Genomic DNA, 27,606 nt, shown 5'->3' on the forward strand with positions numbered 1-27,606 from the left:
CCCAGCATGTTTTGTTAGATGAGATGACTGACTAGTGTCTGCAACTTGTTTATTGTGAGCCTTTCCCTCTAGAATGGAAGTTTCTTGAGGGCAAGAATCTGAGTCATTGAGTTCAGCTCTCAGTTCTCACTGCCTGCAGTCAGTGAGCATTCAGTCCACGCAACCTGGATGAACCAATGAAGGACCAAATGAACAAATGGGTGAAAGACCCTTTGGACGGCAGGTCCAGCAAGGGCCTTACATCCAACATTCTCCCAGCTCTAGAGGGCTCAGCACACTCTCTGTAGCCTGTTTTTTTGTTTGTTTTGTTTTGTTTTGAGATGGAGTCTTGCTCTGTCACCCAGGCTGGAGTGCCGTGGCGTGATGTCAGCTCACTGCAACCTCCGCCTCCCGGGTTCAAGCGATTCTCCTGCCTCAGCCTCCCGAGTAGCTGGGACTACAGGCCTATGCCACCATGCTCAGCTAATTTTTGTATTTTTGTATAGGTGAGGTTTCACCATCTTGTTCAGGCTGGTCTCGAACTCCTGACCTCAAGTGATCAGCCTGCCTCAGTCTCCCAAAGTGCTGGGATTACAGGCATGAGCCACTGTGTCTGACCTGCAGCCTGTTCTTGACCAAGAAGTCCTTGGCAATGGCTTTGGGCTTCCACTTCTCAGCGTCACCTCCTCAATGTCCCCTTTTTGCACTCTGAAGCACTCATTGGCAGTGACAGCCAGGAAATGTCAGGCCTCATGGCCTTTCCTTGTAATTTCCCTGTGTTTTCCTTTCACCAAAAGGAAGAGGAAGCAGGAGGAGGCAAGGAGGCGGAAGGAGCACAGAGTCCCTTCTGCAACGCCTGCAAATGCATGGCTTCTTGATGACGGACCCACACATCAAAGGGTCTATTTATGTCTTTGCTAAGGGTCACATGGAAGTGACTCAAATGTACACAAATGTCCTGTGGCTGGTAGTTATCAAAGCTGCCCTTCCCACCCAGCCTCCCCCAGCAAACCAAAACATGAGTCTTCTATGGGCCATTGGCACTTCTGTGCACATTAATGCAGTTTTTAGGGGTTGTTGGATGAGATCTGAGAGGTCTTCTGAAGTCCTGCTTCTCCCCAGAATATCTGCCCCGTAGAGCTGCAGACCCTTCCAGGCCTAGCCCTTCTCCCTAAGCAGGAGCAGCCAAGCAGGAAGATGGTTTCCGCCTTGTGGTTGGAAGTTAGCAGTATGTGACCCTGGAGAGTTGTCACAGACGTCATTGGAGAGGTGCTCTGGAGTGTTTATTACCATGGCTGCTAGGAATAATTGGGGTCATCAGGAAGTGCTTCAAGGACTGTGGTCTCCTTGACGTTGTCAGTACTGCCTGTGGAAGCCAGCTCCTTCGTGTACTAACTTCCTTTCTCAGACGGGAGAGCTCTGCTCTTGCTCTAACTGGAGTTTTGCGCAGGCTCGCAGAGACCCCATCCTAACTAGTGCCCAGCAGGGTTAGGCCCAGGAACCAGATTGGAAAACCAGATACAAGTCACAGCATCGTCGTGGGGATGTATGATGGGGTGACTAATACAGCTGGAGTCAGGACTGATTTGCTCCCTAACCACACCGCATGGCCCAGAAAGAAACAGCCACGCTTACAGATTGTGGGAAGCAGCTGATGGTATCTTCAAGGTTAAGATCACATGGGGCTGGCACCTGTGGGTCACACCCAGTCTCCCAGAGCATGGCTGCAGTGTCAGCAGAGACACTTGAGATAAGATTCTGAGGTTTGAGGACAACATGGGTAGTCACTGGATCGGAATTTGGGTTTGGTCTTCTCTGGTCAGTTCTCTCTATTGAAGCAAAGTAATAGGCCTAAAGAAATAAGAGTAAATTGTCTCAAATTTGGAATAGCTATGGAGGAGGCTAGAAGGTAAGAATACGAGGAATTATATATATACACACACACACAATATGCTATACATACCTACATGTATGCATATTGTGCATATGTCTATACATGTGAAAGGGTGGCCTGCCCCTCCACACCTGTGGGTGCTTCTCGTTAGGTGGAACGAGAGACTTGAGAAAAGGAAATAATACACAGAGACAAAGTACAGAGAAAGAAAAGCGGGACCCAGGGGACCGGTGCTCAGCTTACAGAGGACCCACGCCGGCACCGGCCTCTGAGTTCCCTTAGTATTTATTGATAATTATCTTTAACATCAAAAAGATAAGGGAGTGGCTGGAAAATAGGATCATTGTAGGGAGGAAATCAGCAGTAAGACATATGAACAAAAATCCTTGTAACGTGAATAAGTTTAAAAGAAAATGCTGTGCCTTGAGATGCATATGCGAACATCTCCATAAACCTTTTAGCAGTATTGCTCCAGCAAGCCCCACCTTATTCCTAAAGGCGGTCTTCTCCTTACTCAGTAAATAAAGCACACAATGGGTTTTACCCGGAGATGTTCCATTGCCCAGGGAGGGGCAGGAATTTTAGCCAGCAAGCTGCCTTCAGGTACTTGTTTAACAAAGACACATCCTGCACAGCCCAATATCCATTAAACTTTGAGTCACCACACCACATGTCTCTTGCAAGGACAAAGTTGGCGGTAGGGTCACAGATTAACAGCATCTCAAATACAGAACTAAATGGAGTCTCTTATGTCTACTTCCTTCTATATAGACACAGTAACAGGCTGATCTCTCTTTCTTTTCCCCACATACATGTGTATTATACATGTGCCTGCATATTCTAGACATGTGTATGCATATGAATGTTTTGTTTTAATTTAATTTTATCTTATTGTATTTTGTTTTTTGAGATGGAGTCTCACTCTGTCACCCAGCCTGGAGTGCAGCGGCACAATCTTGGCTCACTGCAACCTCCACCTCCTGGGTTCAAGCGATTCTTCTGCCTTGGCCTCCCAAGTAGCTGGGATTACAGGCGCACGCAGGCCCAGCTAATTTTTGTATTTTTAGTAGAGACGAAGTTTCACCATGTTGGCCAGGCTGGTGTCAAACTCCTGACCTCAGGCGATCTGCCGGCCTCGGCCTCCCAAAGTGCTGGGATTACAGGCGTTGGCCACTGTGCCTGGTCTGCATATGCATGTTTATATACCATGCATGTATACACATGTAGGCATATGCACATCTGTAAACATACATGTATACACATGTATGCATATGCATGCATATACCATACATGCATACACATGTTTGCATATGCATGTGTCTATAGATACATATGCATATATCCAGGCACATACATAGAGATATACACATATATTTATATGCATGTGTATGCACATGTATACATATGTATATACATGCATTTATCAATATACACATACATATGTGTACACAGATGCATATGTCTGTAACGCATACATGTATACATATGCATTTTAAAAGAAGCACAATTTGTATTCACCCTCAGATACATCCTGGGCTTACAGGGATTCCAATATGAGTTGGTTTAGAAACAGTTTCAGTTCTAGAAGCTCAAAGTAACTCCTGGATATTCAGCTGGAAACAATATGCCAACGCTTCTCAGCAATCGGGTCCTTCCCTGTGGCAAACCAAGTAACCAAGAGCTAAGGAGAGAAGCGAGAGAGTTGAGAGGTGTCATGCGCATAATGGGCTCCGGTTCTACACTGGATGGTCTTCTCACAACCCACTCCATCAACCTCTAGGGGCGTTGTGTGGTGATGTTCAAAACCACAGCAGCTGACACCATGCTGCATATTCTTGCATCAGCTCAACCTCCTGCTTCTGATCTTGATAGGTCTGTGTCTAGGCAGTGAGGGGCACCCGGAGAGACATGAGGGCCGGGAAGGGGAGGGCTGCACAGCCTAGAACCAAATGTCCCACTTTGTGCTTTCCTGACTCCCAGATGGAAGCTCAAGGTTGTAACATCACCACTGGTCGGGTTGTATCTTAGCCCCAGGTTGTCATGGCCAGGTCCAGAAATTGTCAACGAAGGAACGTTTCCCCTAACAGCTCTGCACCTGCCCAGCCTAACACAGTCTGGGGCTGTTGTAGGTCATGAAATGCTTGGCATGCCCCTGGAAGCCATACATTGAGGAAACAAGCTGCCTTTTAATGTCCAGAACGCCCATCGCTTCTCTTAGAGAGGCCCCTAGTGGCGACAGACATCATCTGGGGTGGCTGGCAAACTGATCACCCCCATCCACCCCCTTCAGAGGCTGTGAGCTGCGCATCCCCACCTGAATGGAGAAGAAGCCCACCTTCAGGGGATGCTGTATCAGCAGCCTGTAGGACCTGAGGTAAGGGAACGCTCTCATGCTTAAAAAACAAAACAAGATAAAATAGAACAAGAAAGGCCACCAGGAAGGCAAAACAAGTTTGCAGAAGATAAAGTCATCTTTGAAATTTGAACCAGGCATCTGGAGAGCTGTGATTCATGTGTACTTTTGACAACTTCCTTCCTATGTTGATATAAACAAGAAAGCCATAGTGGGTCTGCTCAAATGAAAAAAAGAATGTATAGACAAATTGTCCAAAGTCCATCTATGTTTCCGAGAATGAGCCATCCCACAGTTCTGCTTCCTCGTGGATTTTGGAAGTTGCCTCTGGTAACACCACATAAATAGTGGGAATATAGCAGCCCACCCTCATGGAATTTCTGTGACCGAGACCCAAGTAGTGTGACTGATCTGAAGCAGCGAGCCTTCACTCCCATCTTCTGCGTGTCCGAGTGCATCGTGTGTCAGTTGACAATAGATTTTCCAAATCTCCCACTTCCTGCTGTCTCAAGAAGGAAACAAAACAGTCTCCTGCGGTGAAGAGGCTTGGCTTTCTGCAGGGATGGAAGAAGTGAGGGTTTTCAGTTACGACTTCTTTTCCTGTTTGGAAGGAACCTGCTGTCATCACGCGCGCCCTGGATATGTGCAGGGATTGTCACGAGAACCTGGAAGCCGCAGGTGTGGGGAGGAGCCCTACCTTGGCGGCATCCTCTCGGAGCTGTGAAACTCAGGGAGACAGCTGTTTACTGCTCCAACAGATGTTTCTCATTTTTTAAAAAGTCTCGTGGAAACTTTGAATCATGTAAGTGCCTTTCCAGCCCTATATACGGTTGTGATTCATACCAAGGCAGTCTCATGCTTTTAGCCCAGACCCACCAAACTACCAAGGACGCTGGCCTTTTATTTTCTTTCACATCCTTCCCTCGAGAACCCTGATTTAGGTGTTTCCATTCTGTAGGGTAATTCTTTTATTTGTGACCTGATGAGGAAAGATTTCCTCTGTCCAAATATAGTCGGATTGAGTCATAGCTGTGGGCGTCTGTGACCAGAGTCTGGGCTGTGCCTGATTCTGGGGAAATCAAAGATGCCTTCTTTTGTACCATCCTTGCTCAAGGGAGAGTTGGAAAATTGACTTGATGCGAAAGAAGCCTTTCTTCAAAGAGATCTGAGGGTCACCTGCATCAGAATCCCTGGAAATACTTGTAAAACAAGTAAGTCTCCAGGGCCCATCCTGACCCTGAGGCGTTGGAACCCAGGCAGGGTGGCCTTGTGGGCCTGTGACTGGTGCTCCACACATAGAGCCCCACGCTTGGAGGGACCCTGCGCTTGGTTTAAAGCTCTGCCGTGGTCATCATGAAATTTTAAGTTTGTGAACAAGGTATCCCTGATTTGCATTTTGCTGTGGACTTTGCAGATTACACAGCAGGTTTCAGGCCTAGAAATCTGACCTACCTAGTGAGACCTTTTGCCTCCTCTTCCAGAGATGTAACCCACTGCCATCCATTAACTAGCAAAATAACAACTTCACAGACTCCCTGGATTTGGCTGGTGTGGACTCCAGGCTTGTGTCTGTCAGTGTTTGTTTGGGCACAGGGATAGGGAGACCAGATTCTGAAAAAGACAATAATATTTTCCAGGGAGCATCTAGCATCATCTAGCATGATTTTTTGTTTTGCTGTTTCGAGACAAGGTCTCGCTCTATCACCCAGGCTGGAGTGCAGTGGTATGGTTATAGCTCACTGCAGTGTTGACCTCCCAGGCTCAAGCAATCGTCTCGCCTCAGCCTCCAAGTAGCTGGGACCACAGGTGTGCACCACCATGCCTGGTTAATTTTTGTATTTTTTTTTTTGTAGGGAGGGGTTTTGCTGTGTTGCCCAGGCTGTTTTCAAACTCCTGGGCTCAAGCGATCCTCCTGCCTCGACCTCCCAAGGTATGGGGATTACAGGCGTGAGTCACCAAGCTCTGCCCATTTTTCTATTAGTAAGCTCTGCCACCCTTTCTCAGGTGCTGTTCCACCCCAACAGCGGGGCAGCTGGAGAGTCTGGAGCCCTGCAGACTGTCCGCCTGGAGCGTTACAAAGCCTTCTACGTTACCGGTGAGTGAGGGGCCACTTAGCCCTGCCTCCCACATGCACAGCTGCACGGGGACCCCGTGGACTCTCACCCAGGCCTCTGGGAATGAGTGTGAATCCCTCCTTTGGGGGGTTCTCAGCACCTCTTGACAAGCATCTCCTCCGAACCCTGCACAAGCTCTCTGGATCTCCCATATGCAAATAAAGTCTTTGTGCTATTCACCTGAATTTCTAGCGAGCTGGGGGCTCTCAGCACGTTTCTTCAGCTCCTTTTCACATACAGCGCGTTTCCTACTGTCGTGCTTTAAATGCCAGTTTGGATGAACATTAAATGGAAGCCTAGAGATATTTGAAAGTGTAATTTACTTGACAATAGACTGTTTCAGAAAATAGATTTTAGAGGACTAGTTAGCAAACCAACAGAAGTCTCTCTGCTTCTTGGTTCACTGTGACTATCTGTCTCTTAGATGTATATTTTAGAATGTCATACGGGATCAGCATGGTCCTCACGGTCTTCCAATGGCTTCTTGCTGCCAACCTAATTCAGACTCTCAATCCCGAGTCCTTCTGTCTTTCCAGCCTTAGTTTTCCAAGAACAAGTCTCCTCTTCCTTGTTCTCCGTATTAAAACCCTTTTAAGCTTTTATGGCCCAAGTCAAATGCCACTTTCATAAAACTCTTGCTTATCTTCCCAGCCGGGTAGGAATTCTGGAGAACTCTGTTATCTCTCACTTTCTGCCACGCATGCCAGTCATTTAGGTACACGTCTTATTTCCTGTACTAGTTTTGTTGTTGTTGTTTGTGTGTTTTTGTTTTGAGACAGAGTCTCGCTCTGTCGCCCAGGCTGGAGTGCAGTGGTGCAATCTCAGCTCACTGCAAGCTCTGCTTCCCGGGCTCACACCATTCTCCTGCCTCAGCCTCCCAAGTAGCTGGGACTACAGGCACCCGCCACCTCACCCGGCTAATTTTTTGTATTTTTAGTAGAGACGAGGTTTCACCGTGTTGGCCAGAATGGTCTTGATCTCCTGACCTCGTGATCTGCCCGCGTCATTACAGGCGTGACCCACCGCGCCCGGCCCGAACGTGTACTAGTTTTAAGCTCTCTAAATTCAGAACTCTTTCAGTGCTTTAATCTTTGTTGTCTTGAAGTGCTTAGTACACTTAGTAGGAACGCTACAATTTTTTTTAAATGAATGAAAACCAAAAAATAAAAAAAGGAAAACCTGTGACCTAATGCAGATTCCAACTTGATTCAGTTATTTAATGTTGGAGCTTTTCAAAGAATTATATAATAAAAAAATGATTTTCCCTGAGTGTAAATAAGTGATCCTGAAGAAAATGTGGCATAAAAACAAAACATGACTTGAGGGGTATTAAAAATGTCACAGAGATCTTTGATTCTCTAAAACCTAAAACTCGAAACAGTCAGATATGTGTTATGTTTTCAGTTGAAAAGTTTCTAGATTAGAGTCCTTATATTACATTATCTAAGAGGTATGGGCCTTCCAGGCTGAGTTAATTTCACAAGTAATAGTCCTGCCAGAAAGCCCTTGGCACCACAACGTTGGAATCATACATGTTACTATGAAGTAATAGGGCTATTTAAAATGATCACAATCAGATACGAATTATAACACCCAGGGGAGGTCTGTTCTTCTAAGGAGTCACCAAACTTCCAAGAGAGTCTGGATAGGGAGCACTGAACTTTTAATCCATCAGTGAAAACTGGGAATAGGATAAAACAGCGGCATGTTCTGATTCCTTCTTCCTCTTGCTTCTAATATTTCCATTCCAGTTACTTACAACTGCTTTTGGATAAGCTAGATGAATTGACATCTACCACATTAGATTAGAGAAAAGATATGTTCTTCTATGATGAGGATATGATGTTATGGTCATGCACTGGGAGTGACCTTAAAAAGACAACCAGTCTGTTTTGGTATGTGGCCTAGAATTCAGGTGTACCTTATTCTTCTTTTTAAAAACCAGTTAAGGCAACCTGTACACAAAGTGAAAGACCCAGATCTATAATGTATAATTTGGTGAGGTTTTATAAATGTAGATAGCTGTATATGTACCCTTTTAATGGTGTGAATTCCATTGATTCTTTTTCTTTTTCCACTGATTGATTTTCAAATGTTAAGCCAACTTTACATTCCGCGATAAATCCCATTTAGTAATGATGCATCATACTTTTTATATCTTGCTGATTTTGATTTGCTAAGATTTTGTCTATAATTTTCCTTTCTTGTCTGTGTCAAGGTTTGGTATCAGGATTTTGCTGGCCTTATAAAACGAGTTCAGAGATATTCCCTTCTCTGTTTTCTGAAAGGGTTTGTGCAAGATCAGTATTATTTCTTTCATGTTTGATTGAATTCATCTGTGATATGATTTGCCAAATTCATTGTTGTGAAGATTTTGTCTTTTTTTTTTTTTTTTTTTTTGAGACAGAGCCTTGCTCTGTCGCCCAGGCTGGAGTGCAGTGGCTGGATCTCAGCTCACTGCAAGCTCCGCCTCCCGGGTTTACGCCATTCTCCTGCCTCAGCCTCCCGAGTAGCTGGGACTATAGGCGCCTGCCACCTCGCCCGGCTAGTTTTTTGTATTTTTTTAGTGGAGACGGGGTTTCACCATGTTAACCAGGATGGTCTCGATCTCCTGACCTCGTGATCCGCCCGCCTCGGCCTCCCAAAGTGCTGGGATTACAGGCTTGAGCCACCGCGCCTGGCAATTTTGTCATATTTTTAAAAAGAGTGTTAGTATTTTAGGTCTTATATTTAGATCTCTGATCCATTTCCAGTTAATTTTTGTATGTGGCATAAGGTAAGGGTCCAACTTCATTGTTTTACATGTTGACATCCAGTTTTCCCAGCACCATTTATTGAAAACACTGTCCTTTCCCCATTGCATGGTCTTGGCACCCTTGTTAAAAATCATTTGATCATACATGTGAGGGATAATTTCCACTGTCTATTCTATTCTATTAGTTATATGTCTGTGTTTATGCCAGTACCACACTGTTTTGATTACTGTAGACTTGTTGTAGTTTTGAAATCAGGAGTGAAGTCCTCCAGCTTTGGGCTTTTTTTTTTTAAGACTGTTTTGACTATTCTGGGTCCTCTGAGATTCCATGTGAATTTTAGGATGAATTTTTCTATTTCTGCAAAAAACATCATTGGGATTTTGATAAGGATTGTACTGAACCTGTAGTTCACTTTGGGTAGTACTGACATTTTAAAAATAGTAAGTCTTCCAATCCATGAACATGGGATGTAACCAATTATTTATGGATTTCCAGTTTTATTCCACTGTGGTCTGAGAGAATGCTTGATATAATTTCAATTTTCTTAAATTTATTGAGGCTCATTTTGTGGCCTATCCTATGGTCTATCTTGGAGAAAGTTCCATGCACTATTGAATAGAATGTGTATTCTGCAATTGTTGATTGGAATATTCTGTATGTATCTGTTAAGTCCATTTGTTCCAAGGTATAGTTTAAATTCATTCTTTGTTGACTTTCTTTCTTGATGACCTGTCTAGTGCTGTCAGTACAGTATTGAAGTCCCCCACTATTATTGTGTTGTCATCTATCTCATTTCTTATGTCTATTAGTAATTGTTTTATAAATTTGGGAGCTCCAGTGTTAGGTGCATATATGTTTAGGATTGTGATGTTTTCCTGTTGGACAAGGCCTTTTACCATTGTATAATGTCTCTCTTTGTCTTTTTTAACCACTGTTGCTTTAAAGTTTGTTTTGTCTGATATAAGAATAGCTACCCCTGCTTACTTTTGGTGTCCATTTGCATGAAATGTCTTTTTCTACCCCTTTACTTTAAATGTATGTGAGTCCTTATGTGTTAGGTGAGTCTCCTGAAGGCAACAGATAGTTGGTTGGTGATCTTATCCATTCTGCTGTTCTGCACCTTTTAAGGGGAGCATTTAGATCATTTACATTCAGTGTTAATATTGAGATGTGAAGTACCATTTCATTCCTCATGCTATTCGTTGCCCATACACTTTGGTTTTTTGTTTTTGCTTTTTAAATTGTATTTTTGTTTTATAGATCCTGTGAGCTTTATGCTTTAAAGAGGTTCCATTTTGATATGTTTCCAGAATTTAGAGCTCCTTTAAGCAGTTCTTATAGTGCTGGCTTGGCAGTAGTGAATTTTCTCAGCATTTGTTTGTCTGAAAAAGACTGTATCCTTCTTTCATATATGATGCTTACTTTTGCTGGATACAAAATTCTTGGCTGCTAATTGTTTTGATGGAGGAGGCTGAAGATATGGCCCCAGTCCTTTCTAGCTTGTAGGGTATCTGCTGTTAATCCTGACAGGTTTTCCTTTATAGGATACCTGGTATTTTTGTCTCATGTTTTCCTTTATAGGTTATCTGATGATGTTTTTGCAATGAATTTCCCAGGTGTTCTTTGAGCTTCTTGTATTTGAATGTCTAGGTTTCTAGCAAGGCCAGGGAAGTTTTCCTTGATTATTCCCCCAAATATGTTTTCCAAACTTTTAGATTTCTCTTCTTCCCCAGGAACACCAAATATTCTTAGATTTGGTCGTTTAACATAATCACAGCCTTCTTGGAGGCTTTGTTCATATTTTCTTATTCTTTTTCCTTTGTCTTTGTTGGATTGGGTTAAGTCAAAGACCTTATCTTTGAGCTCTGAATTTCCTCCTTCTACTTGTGCAGTTCTATTGCTGAGATTTTCCAGATCATTTTGCATTTCTATAAGTATGTCCAATGTTTCCTGACATTTTAATTGTTTTTTCTTTATGCTATCTATTTCCTTGAATATTTCTCCCTTCACTTCTTGTATTGATTTTTGGATTTCCTTGCATTGCACTTTGCCTTTCTCTGGTACCTCCCTAATTAGCTTAATAACTAACCTCCTGAATTCTTTTTCAGGTAAATCAGGGATTTTTTTTCTTGGTTTGGATCCATTACTGGTGAGCTAATGTGATTTTTTTGGGGAGTGTCAAAGAGCCTTGTTTTGTCATATTACCAGAGTTGGTTTTCTGGTTCCTTCTCTTTTGGGTAGGTTATTATTAAGTCTTAGTGTTTTGGTGAGCCTGTATCCTTGGACTGTGAACTTCGCAAATGCTTCTTAGTCTTTCCCTTCCCTCCCCTTAGGTGGAACAGCTAGAGTGACTACAGCTGGGATCTCCCTATCCTTAGGTCAGTTAGGCTCTGAGAAAAACCTAAGTAATTTAAGCTCTGGTAAAATAGTTTCCCCTGAGGGCAGGCCTCGTTAAGAAAACGAGAACGTTTTGGTATATTTAAAAATTACTTTTCTTCTACCTCTTTTGGAAGGATGAAGGGATGTTTCTCCAATATTTACTGTAAGAACTTGGTTGAGCTCCTGGAGGTAAAACTCACAAAAGTGCGTGTGTTTTGGGTGTTGGGGGAGGGGGCACTTGACGACTGGGCCCCACCGGAGTTTTTCGTCCCTCAGAATTGTCCACACTGAGCCTCCAGCAATTTGTCAATTACAGTGCAGGGTTTCCCTACTCCTGGCACTGGTTCTTGCAGAGGTTTCTGCTTGTGGGTTTCTGCTCTGGTAAGTTGTGATTCTTTCTATTTGCTTGTCGGTCTCTCTGACTTTGGGGGCAGTAGTTTGCCCTGTGACTTCACTTGTCTGAAAGACCTAATAGAGTTGTTGATTTTTTTTTTTTTTTTTTTTTGAGATGGAGTCTCGCATTGTTGCCTGGGGTGGAGTGCAATGGCACGATCTCGGCTTGCTGCAACCGCCACCTCCTGGGTTCACGTGATTCTCCTGCCTCAGCCTCCCAAGTATTTGGGATTACAGGTGCCCGCCACCACACCCAGCTAATTTTTTGTATTTTTAGTAGAGATGGGGTTTCACTATGTTGGCCAGACTGGTCTCAATCTCCTGACCTTGTGATCTGCCCGCCTCAACCTCCCAAAGTGCTGGGATTACAGGCGTGAGCCACTGCGCCTGGCCGAGTTGTTGATTTTTTAGTTTGTTCAGCTTTTTACTTGTTAGAATGAAGTGATGACTGCTGACCTCCTTACTTGCCAGACTAGAAACTGGAAGTCTCCTATTTAGCCATCCTTAAAAATTGTAAGCTGGACATTGTTGGTGATGCATCGTAGCAATTCTGATTTCTGTTATCTGAGAGTGTTGATTTTTGTTTTCACTGGCAGTTAATCAGTAGTCAATTCCCTTGAACTTATAAAGCCTTAGTTTTACACTTTGTTAGGACGAGTCTTTCAGATTTTTCCCTTGATCTTAGGCAGATCCCTCAGTCCTGGGACACAGTCTCTACTCCTAGCATGAACTGTTTGTCAAAGCTCACATCACTGCCTTTTACTGGCAATGAAGAATAATCAAATTCTACTCCAAACTCAAGGCAAAGACAACAACTATTAATCTCTACTGATCAACTTGACTCTCAGCCACAGGAGGAAATCCAGTAATAAAGGGTTGTCTAAAGGCTTTGAGATCTACTCATTCTCCTAAATATTTCAGATTTTTTTTCTGGCCAGAGTGGACCAGAAGGCTGAATCCTTAGGTGGTATGGCTTTGCCCCTATAGATTTACTTGGACTGAGTTGCATATTGGCACCTGCTCTCATCAGATAGTAAAGGATGTGATAAGAAGTCGTCAGTGGAACCATCCTAATATCAGTTTTGTTTTTTGTAAGAATGCCAGTGAGCATTCTATCCTACAGGTCCCCGGTAGGAGAAGGAGCCACCGGAACAATTTCTCTCAGATCTTAGTGTCAGAAAAAGCTCTGCTTCTCCTGAGCAACTGATTAAGTTTCTATCTCATTAATGTTTGGCTGCTGATAAGCTCAGAAGCAAAGTCAGTGTTTAGGAACTCTTGTAATTTTGAGGGCTATCTTTTGCCTTAATTCCCTTTGTTTATTTAATTATGTTATATTTATTTCCATCAGACACCTTAACTACTTTTTCTATAGCAAAGGCAAAAACAACAACAATAAAAAAAAAAAAACAAAAAAAACAAAAAAACACACACACAAAAGTCATCGGAATCATGAAGAGCCAAGGAAGCTGCTATCATTCCAAACATTTTTGTCCTTCCTCTTCTGGATGGCTTTCACAGCCAGATTCGAATCCACATAAGACGGTCATCTTCAACCCAAAGTGAAATTACTCACCTACCTTTCTACTTGATTCAACAATTGGTAGTCAAGAAATCGATTTTCAGAAAAATCAAATTTACTCCTAAAGGGCAGAGGTTAAAGATACTTAAAAAAATTATATCCTGGCTGGTGCGGTGGCTCATGCCTGTAATCCCAGCACTTTAGGAGGCCGCGGTGGGCAGATCATGAGGTCAGGAGTTCGGGACCAGCCTGGCCAACATGGTGAAACCCCATCTCTACTAAAAATACAAAAAGTAGCCGGGCGTGGTGGCGGGCACCTGTGATCTCAGCTACTCAGGAGGCTGAGGCAGGAGAATTGCTTGAACTCAGGAAGCAGAGGTTTCAGTGAGCCAAAGATTGTGCCATTGCACTCCAGCCTGGGCGACAGAGCAAGACTCCAACTTGAAAAAAAACAAAAAACAAACAAAAAAAACCATTATTTCCTGATTTTGTGTCAATAAAGATACTTGAATGAATGTTCTACTGGCTCTGAAGGCAAGTTCAAGGAGAAGTTCCAAATCATTTTAAGCTGGGTGCAGTGGCTCCTGCTAATCTCAGCATTTTGGGAGGCTGGGACAGGAGGATTGCTTGAGGCCAGAAGTTCAAGACCAGCTTGAGCAACATAGCGGGACCCTGTCTCTGGGAGGGGAAAAAAAAAGCTGGGTATGGTGGTGCATGCCTGTGGCCCCAGCTACTTGGGAGGCCGAGGTGGGAGGATCGCTTGAGCCCAAAAAGGCTGGGGCTGCAGTGAGCTAGGATCACGCTACTGCGTTCCAGCCTGGGCAACAAAGCCAGACCCTGCCTCAGAAAACAAAAACAGAAACGAAAAAGCAAAACATTTTGGACCACAGGATCATCACTGGAAGGAGCAAATAGATTCTCAAGGTCATTTCTTTCACAGAGGGAGCCATCATTGGAACATTGGGTTATCTGGTATGTTTGAATTAATGTATAATCACTTGCAGCTCTTGTCTTTACAACATAGGGCAACTGTCAGGGTTAGCAAGGTATTTGTTGTCATTCCCTCTCTAGGTGGAGCCAGAGCATGTGATGGGAGCATCGGGCCTGAGCTGCAGCATAAGTTTCCTCTGATTTTCAACCTGGAAGACGATATCGCAGAAGCTGTGCCTCTAGAAAGAGGTGGTGCGGAGTACCAGGCTGTGCTGCCCAAGGTCAGAAAGGTTCTTGCAGACGTCCTTCAAGACATTGCCAATGACAACATCTCCAGTGCAGATTACACCCAGGACCCTTCAGTAACTCCCTGCTGCAATCCCTACCAAATTGCCTGCCGCTGTCAAGCCCCATAACAGACCAGTTTTTATTTCACAAGGAGGAATATCTGGGAATTAGGCAAGTATGTTTCCAAACTTCATTTTTACCCTCTTTACAAACACATGCTTTAGTTTAGTCTTGGAATTTAGTTTTGGAGTTAGCCTTGCATATCCCTTCTGTAGCCTGTCCCTCCTCCACGCTGGCCTGAGAGCAGCTGAGCCGTGCTGGCTCTGGGCAGGGAGTGTGCCCTAATGGGAAGCACACGGGCTTTGGAGTCAGGCACAGGTGCCAGCTCCAGCTTTTGAACTTGGGCAATTGCTTAACCTAACCTGCAAGTTGATTTTGAGGGTTAAATAAAGGCATACATGAAAATGCCTGGCACATTACCTGACACAGAGCAGATATTCAATACATTTTAGTTTCCTTGTTTCTCTGGTTCCCAGTTTCTCTGGTCATTTTCGTGTAAATCCATTCTAATTAGTATCTAGGGCAGAGCTTTTCTATTTTTTTTTTTTTTCCTTCCACAAACCAGTGTACTCACTGGTCTCCATCTTTAATATGCAAACAAATCACCTAGGATCTTGTGAGAATCTGAATTCTGTCTCAGTAGGTCTCGAGTGGAGCCTGAAATCCTACATTTCTAGCAAACAGTGCCTTGAGGCGCACAGATTGAGACCAAAGTGAGACCAAAGTTAGGTCGCTTTCCAGATCTCAGAGCAGACGAGTCCATGGATAAATCTGTGGCCCAATCCCCTTCCTCTCCTTTTAAGGGTGAAACGATTGTATTTAAAAGATGTTAAAGAGTTCTTCCTGTCCCCTGTAACCACAAGGAAATAAAAAAACATAAAAACCTCAAAAATGCTTTGCCATGATTTTATTATTAGTGTCCAAAATGGGACTCCCAGTAATAAATGATTTATTCCAGTCACAGCCAAAAAAGACTTTGCCTGGCTAAAATAGTCTCTCTAAGTATGTAATATACAAGAAATACAATTCAAAGAGATGTTCCTATAAGTACATTTTTTACACAGCATATATTTAAAAAGGAGGCCCCTTTTAATATAAAATTCTGGTTATATACCAATATGGTTAATTAGCATTTACACTATGGTTTGAACATATTTTAAATAGCATAATGTGTATACAAGGTCTCCCACGCCCACTGGCAACCAGGGTCGTGGGAAGCTTGGTGAGGAGTTAACCAGGTCCTGTGGTTTAAGCAGTGCAGCACCCGGGATTCCTGCCCCCCTTTCTGCTCACACAATTGCACTCCATTCTTCCACCTTCCTTGTTTTCTCCAAAACCACCTGATAGGGGGATGTCCTGATTTCTGAGGTGTGCTTCTCATCATGACTGCTTCGTTTTGCCCTTCTGATTTCCACGGCACAAGATTATCTACCAAAATCAAAACAGAATGGCCTTACTCTTCTCAGGAAGAGGCTGGTAGGCAGGTGCATTATCAACAGGTCTGTGCCCATGCAGAGTGAGCAGGGAGAGGCTGGGCACTGTGGCATTTTTCTGTCTGACCGCGCTCATGGCCACAGAACAGTCACCCAGCTTATTTAGATGTAGACAAGTATGACACAGTTCTAGGAAATACTGACTGTATAAAAATATCTGTGTGTGTGTATGTATTTATATGTATATGTATATATTTTTTAAAGGCTCATCTTACTTGTAAACATGGACTGCTCAATCACTATTAAAAAGTCCGTTTAGGCCAGGTGCAGTAGCTCACGCCTGTAATCCCAGAACTTTGGGAGGCCGAGGTGGGTGGATCCCTAGGTCAGGAGTTTGAGAAGAGCCTGGCCAACATGGTGAAACCCCATCTCGACTAAAAAATACAAAAATTAGTCGGGCATGGTGGTGCGTGCCTGTAATCCCAGTTACTCAGGAGGCTGAGGCAGGAGAATCACTTGAACTGGGAAGGTGGAGGCTGCAGTGAGCCGAGATCTCCCCAGCCTGGGCGATGGAGCAAGAGTCCATCTCAAAAAAAAAAAAAAAAAAGTCAGTTTAGGCTGGGTGCAGTGGCTCACACCTATAATCACAGCACTTTAGGAGGCTGAGGTGGGTGATCACCTGAGGTCAGGAGTTCGAGACCAGCCTGGCCAACATGGTAAAACTCCATCTCTACTAAAAATATAAAAATTAGCTGGGCGTGGTGGCATGCCTGAAATCCCAGCTACATGGGAGGCTGAGGCACTAGAATCACTTGAACCTGGGAGGTGGAGGTTGCAGTGACTGGAGATCATGCCAACACATTCCAGCCTGAGGGACAGAGTGAGACTCTATCGCAAAAAAAAAAAAAAAAAGGAAGGTCAGTTTATACCCTTGGGCTTGATATCCTGACTCTTGCTCACAAGATTGGGACTAGTCTCACAAAATACAGAGACTTATACAGGTTGGATTGTTCCTGAAACAAAAGCTTCTCAGCCTCCTGAATGAAGCAGGTTTCTAAGGCACCAGAAACAATCAAGTCTCTTTTCTTTCACTGCTCTCGGAGCAAAAGAAGCAAGCGTGATCAGTATAGGAAGTGTCAGTATATGTTCTAAAAAGATCGCTAGTGATGACCCGCCTTCTTAAGGCAGCGGCTCACAGAGCTCCTGCAGCAGACTACTCAGGCAAGGCTATATGTTCGTTGCTGCAAGAGAGGCGATTTTAACCAAGCTGAGACTCTAAGAGCCTTTTGTGGTCCTAGCAGATTTTAAGGAATGTGAGTAAAGATGTGAATTCTGCATAGAGATTTGCAATAGGCATGACAATTCAGAGTAAGGACACAGAGAGGAAGTTCCCCAGCATCCCTCATTGAACATTTCTGCCAATTCAGGCATGACTGAGATGGGCCATGTTGACAGAGCATCCCAGGAGCACCTGTGCATCTGGTCCTTACGTGATGAGATGGAGAAGCCTGCCAGCTACTGAGACAGTGCCTTAGTGGGAGCACTGGCCCTCATCACCATCTGCCTGCAGGCTGGAGGGCAGGCTGAGAGGTTGGTGGCTGCCACGACACAGCCCTGCACACAGGGGCTGCCCGACACTCACAGGGGTCTAACACCGGTTCTAGGGACCTTGTTTGGTGACCACTCTCACTGGCAGGAAGTATTTCTTGTGTATAAATAAGAATTCCTCATGCAATTTCAACCAACTTTCTTTCATTTGGTCCTTAGGAGGGAGAAGAAACAACTGGCTTATGCCCAGCTTCCTGGCACTGAGTGGGCACACAGGCCTCAGGCCAAACTTTCTCACTGGTTCTTCAATGAAGCACCTCCCCTTTTCCTTTTGACCCCAAATAAATGATCTGCACAAAGTACCTATTATTTTATACAGGTTCTTTGGCAAGGAACTACCTCCAAGATGCCAATATCCAAATTACCCCAATTCTGTACATATAAGAGGTTGCAAGGTTTACTGTGATTACAATGAAGAATCTGATAATGTTTTATAGTAGTCACAGACTTTTACCAAAATTAGTGAAATGGAACCTAGTGAGTGTCTGGATGCGGTAAACCCTGACAGAGTAGAGTGGCCACATTTGTCCCCACGGTGTCTGACCGAGAGTGCTCTGGTTCCTGGAAGACTCAACTTCAGGTAAATAACCACTGCCTTTTGAGGGCACAGAAAAACACCCTTTAAGGCCAGTTGGGGCCATGAGAACCCAAAGGTAAAACAACTGGTTTACAGTTAGGCAGCATGCCAACAGAGGTTTTGACGTTTGTAATTAGTATTTTTAAGAACAGCTGCTCTCCGCCACTAAGATACAAACTTCACTTGCCAGCCACGTCTCTGACAACCTGCCTCTTGAAAGCCACAAATGTAAAAGCTCACGCTGTGATCCACGAGCAGATGTGGGAGATCACAAACAACAGCTCCCGGCCCTGCACTCAGGGCCCCACGGCAGCTTTGTTTTCCAAGCCAAATGTGCTCACTAGAGGGTTCCTACGGATCTGCCGGAGAAAGAAGCCAGACCTGCACTTCTTCCTTTTACAATTGGAATCTCAACGGACACAAACCATGACCAGGAGACATTTCCATAACAAAGCCTAATGGGCATTGCTTCAGTGCCCGAGTGACAGCTCCTCTCTGGTTCTAGGAGTTGATGCTCCAAGTTTTGGCCCAAACGCTACTTCCGGCCAGGAGCAGTGGCTCATGCCTATAATCCCAGCACTTTAGGAGGGCTGAGGCGGGTGGATCACTTGAGGTGAGGAGTCCGAGACCAGCATGACTAACATGGTGAAACCTCATCTCTACTAAAAATACAAACTATTAGTTGGGCGTCGTGGTGCACGCCTGTAGTCCAGCTACTCAGGAGGCTGAGGCAGGACAACTGCTTGAACCCAGAAGGCAGAGGTTGCAGTGAGCCAAGATCACGCCACTGCACTCCAGCCTGGGTGACAGAGCGAGACTCCGTCTCAAAAACAGAACAAAACAAATCAGTACGTCCATCTCAAAATGATTTCAGGTTGACTATCTGGGATGTTTTGACTGAAACTCACAAGAGCGGTCTATGTTACTCCAGATGGGAGCTTGAAGAATGGGAAGTTGAGGAAGCCCTGGCAGGCGCTCAGGAGAGAATCTTGTCTTCAGTTGCAGGTGGTGGGAGAAGCCACGCCCAGCACTCAGCCAGCCCCGAGGGCCCTAGCTGTGGGAACAGCCTGAGCAGGTTGCTGGGAAACCCAGCTAAAGGTGCTCGGGCAAGCTCCTGCACCACACCTCCCACCCTCCACAGAGCATACAGTTGCTTTTCTTTTCTTTTCTTTTTGAGATAGAGTCTCACTCTTTCACCCAGGCTGGAGCGCAGTGGCACAATATAGCTCACTGCAGCCTCGACCTCCCAGGCTCAGGTGATCCTCCCACCTCAGCATCCAGAACGGCTGGGACTACAGGCACGTGCCACTCTACACTAGGCTAATTTTTGCTTTTTTTTTTTTTTTTTTTTGGTGGAGATGGGGTTTTGCCATATTGCCCAGGCTGTTCTCTAACATCTAGGCTCAAGCAATCCTCCAGCCTCTGCTTCCCAAAGTGCTGGGATTACAGGTGTGAGCCACTGCACTCGGCCAGTTGGTTCTTAATGAGTGTCTGCAACTGCCTGGGAGGTGCAGGTCTGCCAGTCAGAGCTGCAGGTAAGTGAGGGTCAAGCTGGTCCGCAGAGTGCAGCAACTCAGCTCAGAGTCCTGAACACACAGCCCAGCCCTCTGAAACCATCCCCTCCAGCACAAGGAAGGCAGCATTCTGCAAAAGCATCCATGGAAGCCTCAGGAAAATACGTTTTTATGCAAGGTACATGTTCCTACCTTCTAGGCAGCAAAGTCAATGCCACAGAAGCAAAATAAGAGATTCCAGACCTCTAACTCCCTGGATTAGTGACTCTAATGCCATCAGGGTTTAGCTCGACACCTAAAGGCTACTCTGTAGGATTCGAAGCACACAGTACAAGAACTATCCTATGGCTTTCCAAATACCAGAGCAGAGGATTAGCTGTTACGGACTAGAAAACAGGGCAAGGGACTCCGCCTCTCGTATGAGGCCAAGGTTGCCTTCTAAGCACACAGACTGAGCCGCCCAGTTACGGGTTCCTAATGCTCACAGGAGGAAACTCATTCTCATCATCCAGACACACTGGTCCCGTCGCAAACTCATGTTCAGGAATAACTTCTCCTCGCAGCGCCCCGCCGTCCTCGGAATAACCTGGAAACCAAGAAAGAGACATGAAACAAGCCCTGGGGATCTGCTTTTATGCCATGACCTGGCGGGTGGGGAGGGGGAGCTCAAATAAAGGGCAAAGGAAGCAGAGGGGCTGTCTGTCTTCCCCCTGGAGGGACTGTGCCTAGGACAAGCCATAATCCTCACCATCTGCCATCTTTAAGCCTGACCTGCCTTTCCACTTCAGATGCCTGAAACATCCTACTTCTTTGAAGTTTGCTTTGTTGAGGTAGGGTCTCACTATGTTGCCCTGTCTGGTCTCAAACTCCTGAGCTTAAGGGATCCTTCTGCCTCAATTTAACTTCCTGAGTGGCTGGGACTGCAGGCACTTTGGAATTTTTAGTTTAGCTTTAATTTTTTGAAACGGAGTCTCACTCTGTCACCCAGGCTGGAGTGCAGTGGTATGATCTCAGCTCACTACAATCTCCACCTCCCTGGTTCAAGCGATTCTCCTGCTTCAGCCTCCTGAGTAGCTGGGATTACAAGTGTGTGCCAACATGCCCAGCTAATTTTTGTATTTTTTAAGTACAGACGGGGTTTCACCATGGTGGCTAGGCTGGTCTCAAACGCCTGACCTCAAGTGATCCGCTTGCCTCAGCCTCCCAAAGTGCTGGGATTATAGGCGTGAGCCACTGTGCCTGGCCTCATTGCAATTTTTGAAGAGGCAAAGGGTTAACATCACTTGTTAGGAAAAAGACCATATCGTGCGATGCCTTGCCAGGTTGAGGGTCCCAGGTTTAAAGGCTATTACCATGGCCTCACCTGTGAGGAAATAAAAAATTCAAGGAGAGTGCTCTACCCCAAGGTAACAGTGAAGGGGGAAGGCGAGGGAGGGTGAAGGGAGAAGGGGAGGGAGGGCATTCCACCCCCAGGTAACAGTGAAGGGGGAAGGGGAGGGAGGACAGAGGGAGAAGGGGAGGGAGGTCACTGTTGGAGATGCTCCCCTGTTGGCCCCACATCCACCCACCTGGCACCGTGGAGGCTGAAGATGCACTTGGTCTGGCTACGGTTGCTGCATAAGACTGAGGTAAGGAAGGTCTGAGGTCATTTTCTTTATTCTCTTCTGTTGTTCCTGAGCCAAGCAAGCTACTTGTGACAATCAAGAGGGGGTGAAAGAAAAAAAGAAATCATCATATATCTAGGACACCTTCCAAAGGAAAAGCATGAGGAAGCCTGTGCTCAGCTCTGTGGGTTATTTATTTATTTTTGAGACAGGGTCTTGCTAGGTCACCCAGGCTGGAGTGTAGTGGCTCAACCTCGGCTCACTGCAACCTCCGCCTCCTGGGTTCAAGCGATTCTCCTGCCTCAGCCTCCCAAGTAGCTGGGACTACAGGCACCCACCACAGCAACTGGCTAATTTTTGTATTTTTAGTAGAGACGGGGTTTCACCATGTTGGCCAGGCTGGTCTTGAACTCCCGCCCTCAGGTGATCCGCCCGCCAACTCTGTGGGTTTAAACTGTAGACCTACCCACATGCTGCTGGGCCAGGGTGAGCTGAAGTGACCTGAAACTGCCAGGGGCAGCTGCACACTGTCAAAATGGCCCATCTCTCTTATATTGACTAAACAAAGATTGGTCCTCTGCTCTTCCCAGTACACACAGGTGAGGACATGCTAGCAAGGAGAGTGGCCATCGGTGGGGGGGCAGTGGCAGCTCTGGTGCCCTGGTCACAGCAGGAGAGCTCAGTTGTGCCTGTTCACAGAAGGTATGAGTGCTTTGCTTTTGTTTTCTTTTTTGAGACAGGGTCTCACTCTGTTGCCCAGGCTGCAGGGCAGTGGGGTGACCACGGCTTACTGCAGTCTTGACCTTCCTGGGCTCAGGTGATCCTCCCACCTCTGCCTCCCGAGTAGCTGGGACTACAAGGCATGTGCCACCATGCCTGGCTAATTTTTATATTTTTTCTTTTTGTAAGGATGGGGTTTCCCCATGTTGCTCAGGCTGGTCTCAAACTCCTGAGCTCAAGCCATCCGCCCTCCTTGGCCTCCCAAAGTATTGGGATTATAGGCATGAGTCAACATGCCTGGTAGAGCACTTTCCAATTCCACGCAGGGAACAGGTGTTTTTTTTTTTTTTTTGAGACAGGGTCTCACTCTGTTGCCCAGGCTGGAGCACAGTGGTGTGATCATGGCTCACTGCAGCCTCAACCTCTCCAGGCTCAGGTGATTCTCCCTCCTAAGCCTCCCGAGCAGCTAGGACTACAGGTGTGTGCCACTACATTCGGCTAATTTTTGTATTTGTTTTTGGTACAGATGGGGTTTCACCATGTTGCCCAGGCTGGTCTTGAACTCCTGGACTCAAGCCATCTGCCTGCTTCGGCCTCCCGAAGTGCTGGGATTCCAGGTGTGAGCCACCGTGCCTGGTGGCAGGGAATATGTTTGAACGCCCACTGTGAACTCGGGGCCATGTTAGGAGGACAGGCCGAGGGCGAGACCATCCTGTGTGTTATGAATCCTGGCACTTTTCCAGATGACTACCACAGCCTGACACACAGCCCAGGGCAGAGCAGTTGCCCACTAGCGGTTTGCCACTGAGACTGCCAGTGAAGAACAAATCAAAGCAAGGGCATTGAAGCTTGTCGTTGTTCTTGGCAAAGGGACAGCTCTACGCAACCAGCTCTTGAAAGAAGCTGTCTTTTGAAAAGCAGTCTCTTCACCTGTGGGTTTTGATTAAGACACACTCTCCTCCATCCTGAGGATCCAAATTGTAGATGTAAAGGTGTCCATTGGATGATGCAACTAGCAGCCGTGGCAACTTCTGGATCCTAAGGGCCAAGGAAAACATAAACTGTGGTGACAACGGAGATGGGTGACGGGTTCACTTCCAATGACAAAGCCCCCCTCACCCTACCTGTCACCAGATTCTGCCTTTGACAAACCCTTAGCCCACTGATCTGGTCTGAGCTTCTGGCTATTCCTTTGCATTCTGGCCTTGGGATCTACTTTCAGGACTATTTCTTGTCTTTGAACGCAATAGTGTGGATGAGGCAAATGAGTGTAGATGTTGTAACTCTGTGAAAAGCAGTAGCTAGCGAACACATTAGCACCCTACATGGAGCTCAGTCTCCCTCTGACATGTGTCTCTGCCCCTAACCAAGACAGAAAGCGGGCAAATGGATGACTGGCTCACTGTCTTTGCTGGTAGGTTTTGTGAAATTTTAAAAATGTTCAACTTTTGAATAAACTCCTTTAAACTTCTTAAAACATCTGTCAGCCCCATAGGAGTCTGAACCTAGAAAACAGACCTGGAGGCTTTTTACATAATTACATAAAAATAAGAATTGTTTTTAAGACAGCGTTGTTATAACCAGAAGGTTGAAATTCCCATGCCAACTTCTAGCTGCCCCCTGAGAATCCGTATTGAAGTCAGATGGGAATAGCAGGGGTTTGATTCTGCTCACTCTTCCTTTGGGGCAAGTTTTCTTTTTCTTTTTTGCGATGGAGTCTTACTCTGTCACCCAGGCTGGAGTGCAGTGGCACAATCTCAGCTCACTGCAACCTCCGCTTCCTGGGTTCAAGCGATTCTCTTGCCTCAGCCTCCCGAGTAGCTGGGACTACAGGTGCCCGCCACCACACCTGGCTCATTTTTGTATTTTTAGTAGAGACGGGATTTCACCACATTGGCCAGGCTGGTCTCAAACTCCTGACTTCAGGTGATCCGCCTGCCTTGGTCTCCCAAAGTGCTGGCATTACAGATGGGAGCCACCGTGCCCAGCCTGGGGCAAGTTTTCTCTTTCTTTTCAGGTTTGGGGATTTTTGTGCTTTGGAGAGATAAATGGATGAAAGCGTGGTCTTGTTTAGAGTGGGTGGCACTGTACGTACGTTGAGAGGGTACAGATGTTTCTCTGCCCGGAGAAGTTCAAGCGTGCGGTGGCAAAGGCCCTGTCCTGATGCATCATGTCGGACACCTGGGTTGGGAGGTAGTTGGTAGCAGCCATGAACATCTTTCCCATGTAGCCACTCCAGGTCGAAGTCTCTTCTGGTCGACTAGGGAGTAATGCACAGACAATGCTGGGACTGGGCTGCAGGCCCCACACACACCCAGGAATCTCCACACCCAAGCGTCATTAGCCACACTCGCCACAGCAGGGAGAGACTGTGCCTTAGCTAATGTTCTGCCCACTGAGAACAATCCAAGATGTATTATTCTGGCAATAACTAAAGAGCACCAAGGGCTTGTTTGTTCTTCAGAAGAGCCATTGTAAAGCTGTTATAAGGTTCCCAATGCTACTGCTTTCCCCTATTAAAGAAGGCTTATCTGATGACTAGTCTGATTCTAGATTTCCAGAAGAGAGCTAGGGTAGAGAGTGAGATGGACTCGATATCCAGGTGCCATTAAATAAGCTCCAGACTGTGCTGGGCTCATGGAAGAACAGACAGATCTCAACGTGAAGGCCTCCTGAGCCAGACTGAGTGGGTAGCAAACCTCCGGGCAAGAAACTCTGGGTGGTGTTTGATTGTAGATAACCCTGGAGTCACCCAGGTACCCAGCATGTGTAATGATGGAGATCATGCAAAGGGGCCTGGGATGTTGCCTGCAGTCATGGAACTTCATCCCAAGGCCTCTGCCAGACAAAGGGGGTGACTGTTCTGTGGGTGGGAGACAACCCCCAGCTCTGCCTCACAGAGAGGGTGGCACATTGAGGACCAGGGCTGCCATGTGAGTTCCCAGGAGCAGGCAACTGCTGAGAGGCTGCTTGTCTGCAGGATTAGGTCCTGGTGGGAAGCTCACCCTGCAGCTCAGAGCCCGGGAGGCGTTCTTTCCTATGCTACCAGTGGGCTAGGGGGTCTTTGGACAAACCTCTCTGCGCCTTCATGTTCTCATCTGAAAGTGACCATGCTAGGTGCACTGCTAGGATTCTGTGATCCGAAGCATCCCGAGACATCCCTGTCTGACTGTCCCACAGCCCTGTGCTCCAGGCTGGGGTTTACAAAGAGGTGTGCGATCCAGACCCTGCATTCCAGGTTGAGAGGGCACGGGTGTATACAAAGAAAAACAACGTGAGCAGTTAATATGTGGTGCTGCACAGATGGCCCAGGCAGAGCTAGTCCCGGACCACAGAGGAGGCGAGAGGCGGATGAGGTTCCTTAACGTTTCTGTGTCCAGATTTCCTCATTTGGGAAACAGGAATCATCATCACAACCTTCCCGACAGGGCTGCTGGGAGAACTAAGGAGGCTGAGGGCTGAGCATGGAGCCTGGCACGCGGCACGTGCTGTTTTATGGGACGGTGTCTCTGCGGCTGGAGGAAGTGAGGAGGTTCTGTGGGTGGTGGCTGCTGGGCTCTGCAGCAGGTCTGACTCAGCGGGGCAGGGAGGAGCTGGGATTTCATTCCCAAGGTCAAAGGGGCATAAAGGTGTCTGAGGAGGAGGTGTCATGTTCAAAGGGACGTTTTCAGAGGATTAATCAGCAAGATGATATAGGGTGGATTGGTATTGGTTGAAAGAGACTGGAAAGTCAGACCAAATGTAAGAGTAACGGCTGGACCAGCACGAGGTGCTGAAGACATGGCTAAGGGCCCTGGCCAGCAAAGCAGGGCTGAAGAGGCACGTGGGAGCTGTAACTGCCGGGTACATATGAATACTCCGTAGATAGGCTGGGGGAGGCACATGTGAGCCGTAACTGCCAGGGACATATGAACACCCCATGGACAGGTTGAGCGGAGAACCCAGAACAACTTGGAGGTTCTGCTCCTGGTCACCTGTGCTCACAGACAGAAACAGGAGAGCCTGGAGTGGGAAATGAATCTCTGATAATAATTCCCAGTGGAGGCGGGGCTGCAGCAGCAATTGGGATCATTCACTCATGGAACCTTGGGGTTGAACAGCATCTTAACAGCTCAGCCGACCTCTGGTGCTCAAACCCACGACAACAGATGATGAATTAAGGCTCCAAAAAAGACCAGGGCTTAAGAAGCTGTCTGAAAAGTGAAAGAAAAGCCTAAAAAGTGGATATAATCTCCAGGGAAATAGTAAAAAGAACCTCAGGGCAAACAATGAGCTTTGGGTTACATCTGTGCAGATTGGGGGTTGGAAAGTTCTGGAAAGGCAGAGGAGTGAGAAGGGAGCAGCCTCCAGTGTTTCATACACCAAGGGGGGCTGGGGGTGGGGTGGGGACAAGGATTCTAGAGATGAAGAGACATCAGTCCCGTGGCTGTGATATGTGACATGCCTCAGGTGACCTGAGACAGCGTGGGCTTGCTCTAATCACACGTGCCTTTAAAAACAGAGCTTCCTCCAACTGGTGGCAGAAAAAGATGGCAGAAGGGCAAGTTAGAGAAATCTTGACACCTCCCTTTCAGCCTTGTGTCACGCTGAGAAGAAGACCCAGTCCTGCCATTCTGGGCTTCTGGCTGCAGAACTATGAGATCATAAATGTGGCTGTTTGCCTGTAGTCCCAGCACTTTGGAAGGCTGAGGCGGGTGGATCATGAGGTCAGGAGTTCGAGACCAGCCTGGCCAATATTGTGAAACCCCGTCTCTACTAAAAATACAAAAATTAGCTGGGTGTGGTGGCAGGTGCCTGTAATCCCAGCTACTCGAGAGGCTGAGGCAGAGAACTGCTTGAACCCGGGAGGTGGAGGTTGCAGTGAGCTGGCGCCACTGCACACTGCACAGCCTGGGCAATAGAGCAAAACTCCGTCTTAAAATAAACAAATAAATGAATGAATGTGGCTGTTTGAAGCCCTTAAGTTGTGGTCATTTGTTGCTGTGGCAATGGGGAATGATGACACATACCATTGGCTACGCTCTAACACAGGCTTCCGTATGTGGCCAGCCCTCACTCCACTGCTGCCTCCATTGCACTAGCGGGCATTGGTGCCTGCCTGTGTCATGTATGTGTTAGCATGTATCAGTATGATATGGTGCCCAGCCTCTCTCATGTATGTACTGGTATGCATCAGCATAATATGGTGCCTGGCCTCTGTTAAATGTATGTTAGCATGTATCAGCATGATACAGTGCCTGGACTCTGTCATGTATGTGTGTGTATCAGCGTGATATGGTGCCTGGCCTCTGTTACATATGCGTTAGCATGTATCAGCGTGATATGGTGCCTGGCCTCTGTTATGTATATGTTAGCATGTATCAGTGTGATATGGTGTCTGGCCTATGTCATTTATGTGTTTATCAGCGTGGTAAGGTGCCTGGCCTCTGTTATGTATGTGTTAGCATGTATCAGCATGATAAGGTGCCTGGCCTCTGTTATGTAT

The 27,606-nt window shown here is 46.3% G+C and overlaps 2 protein-coding genes across 4 annotated transcripts in view; one reads left to right on the plus strand and one right to left on the minus strand.

The window, feature by feature from the left end:
* The window catches only part of ARSG (arylsulfatase G), a 177,264-nt gene that overhangs the window by 139,205 nt on the left and 10,453 nt on the right, over positions 1-27,606 (plus strand). The window contains exons 11-12 of one of the 2 annotated variants that reach the window (XM_011926742.1): positions 6,231-6,321; positions 14,459-15,129. In XM_011926742.1, the coding sequence (XP_011782132.1) occupies positions 6,231-6,321; positions 14,459-14,733 (366 nt within the window). In that variant the 3' untranslated portion in view covers positions 14,734-15,129. Of the gene's footprint in view, positions 1-6,230; positions 6,322-14,458; positions 15,130-27,606 lie in introns of those variants that run through there. The other variant, XM_011927487.1, reaches the window with a different exon arrangement.
* WIPI1 (WD repeat domain, phosphoinositide interacting 1) overlaps positions 15,558-27,606 on the minus strand; it is a 39,108-nt gene continuing 27,059 nt past the window's right edge. For both annotated transcript variants that reach the window (XM_011925679.1, XM_011963618.1), the window contains 5 exons: positions 24,217-24,381; positions 23,052-23,159; positions 21,366-21,484; positions 20,283-20,383; positions 15,558-16,093 (listed from right to left, as the gene is read on the minus strand). In XM_011925679.1, coding sequence (XP_011781069.1) covers positions 16,046-16,093; positions 20,283-20,383; positions 21,366-21,484; positions 23,052-23,159; positions 24,217-24,381 — 541 coding nt within the window. In that variant the 3' untranslated portion in view covers positions 15,558-16,045. The remainder of the gene's footprint in view (positions 16,094-20,282; positions 20,384-21,365; positions 21,485-23,051; positions 23,160-24,216; positions 24,382-27,606) is intronic.

This window comes from Colobus angolensis, unplaced genomic scaffold (genome assembly GCF_000951035.1).
Source record: "Colobus angolensis palliatus isolate OR3802 unplaced genomic scaffold, Cang.pa_1.0 Scaffold1, whole genome shotgun sequence".
In the NCBI taxonomy this organism is placed as follows: Eukaryota; Metazoa; Chordata; class Mammalia; order Primates; family Cercopithecidae; genus Colobus; species Colobus angolensis.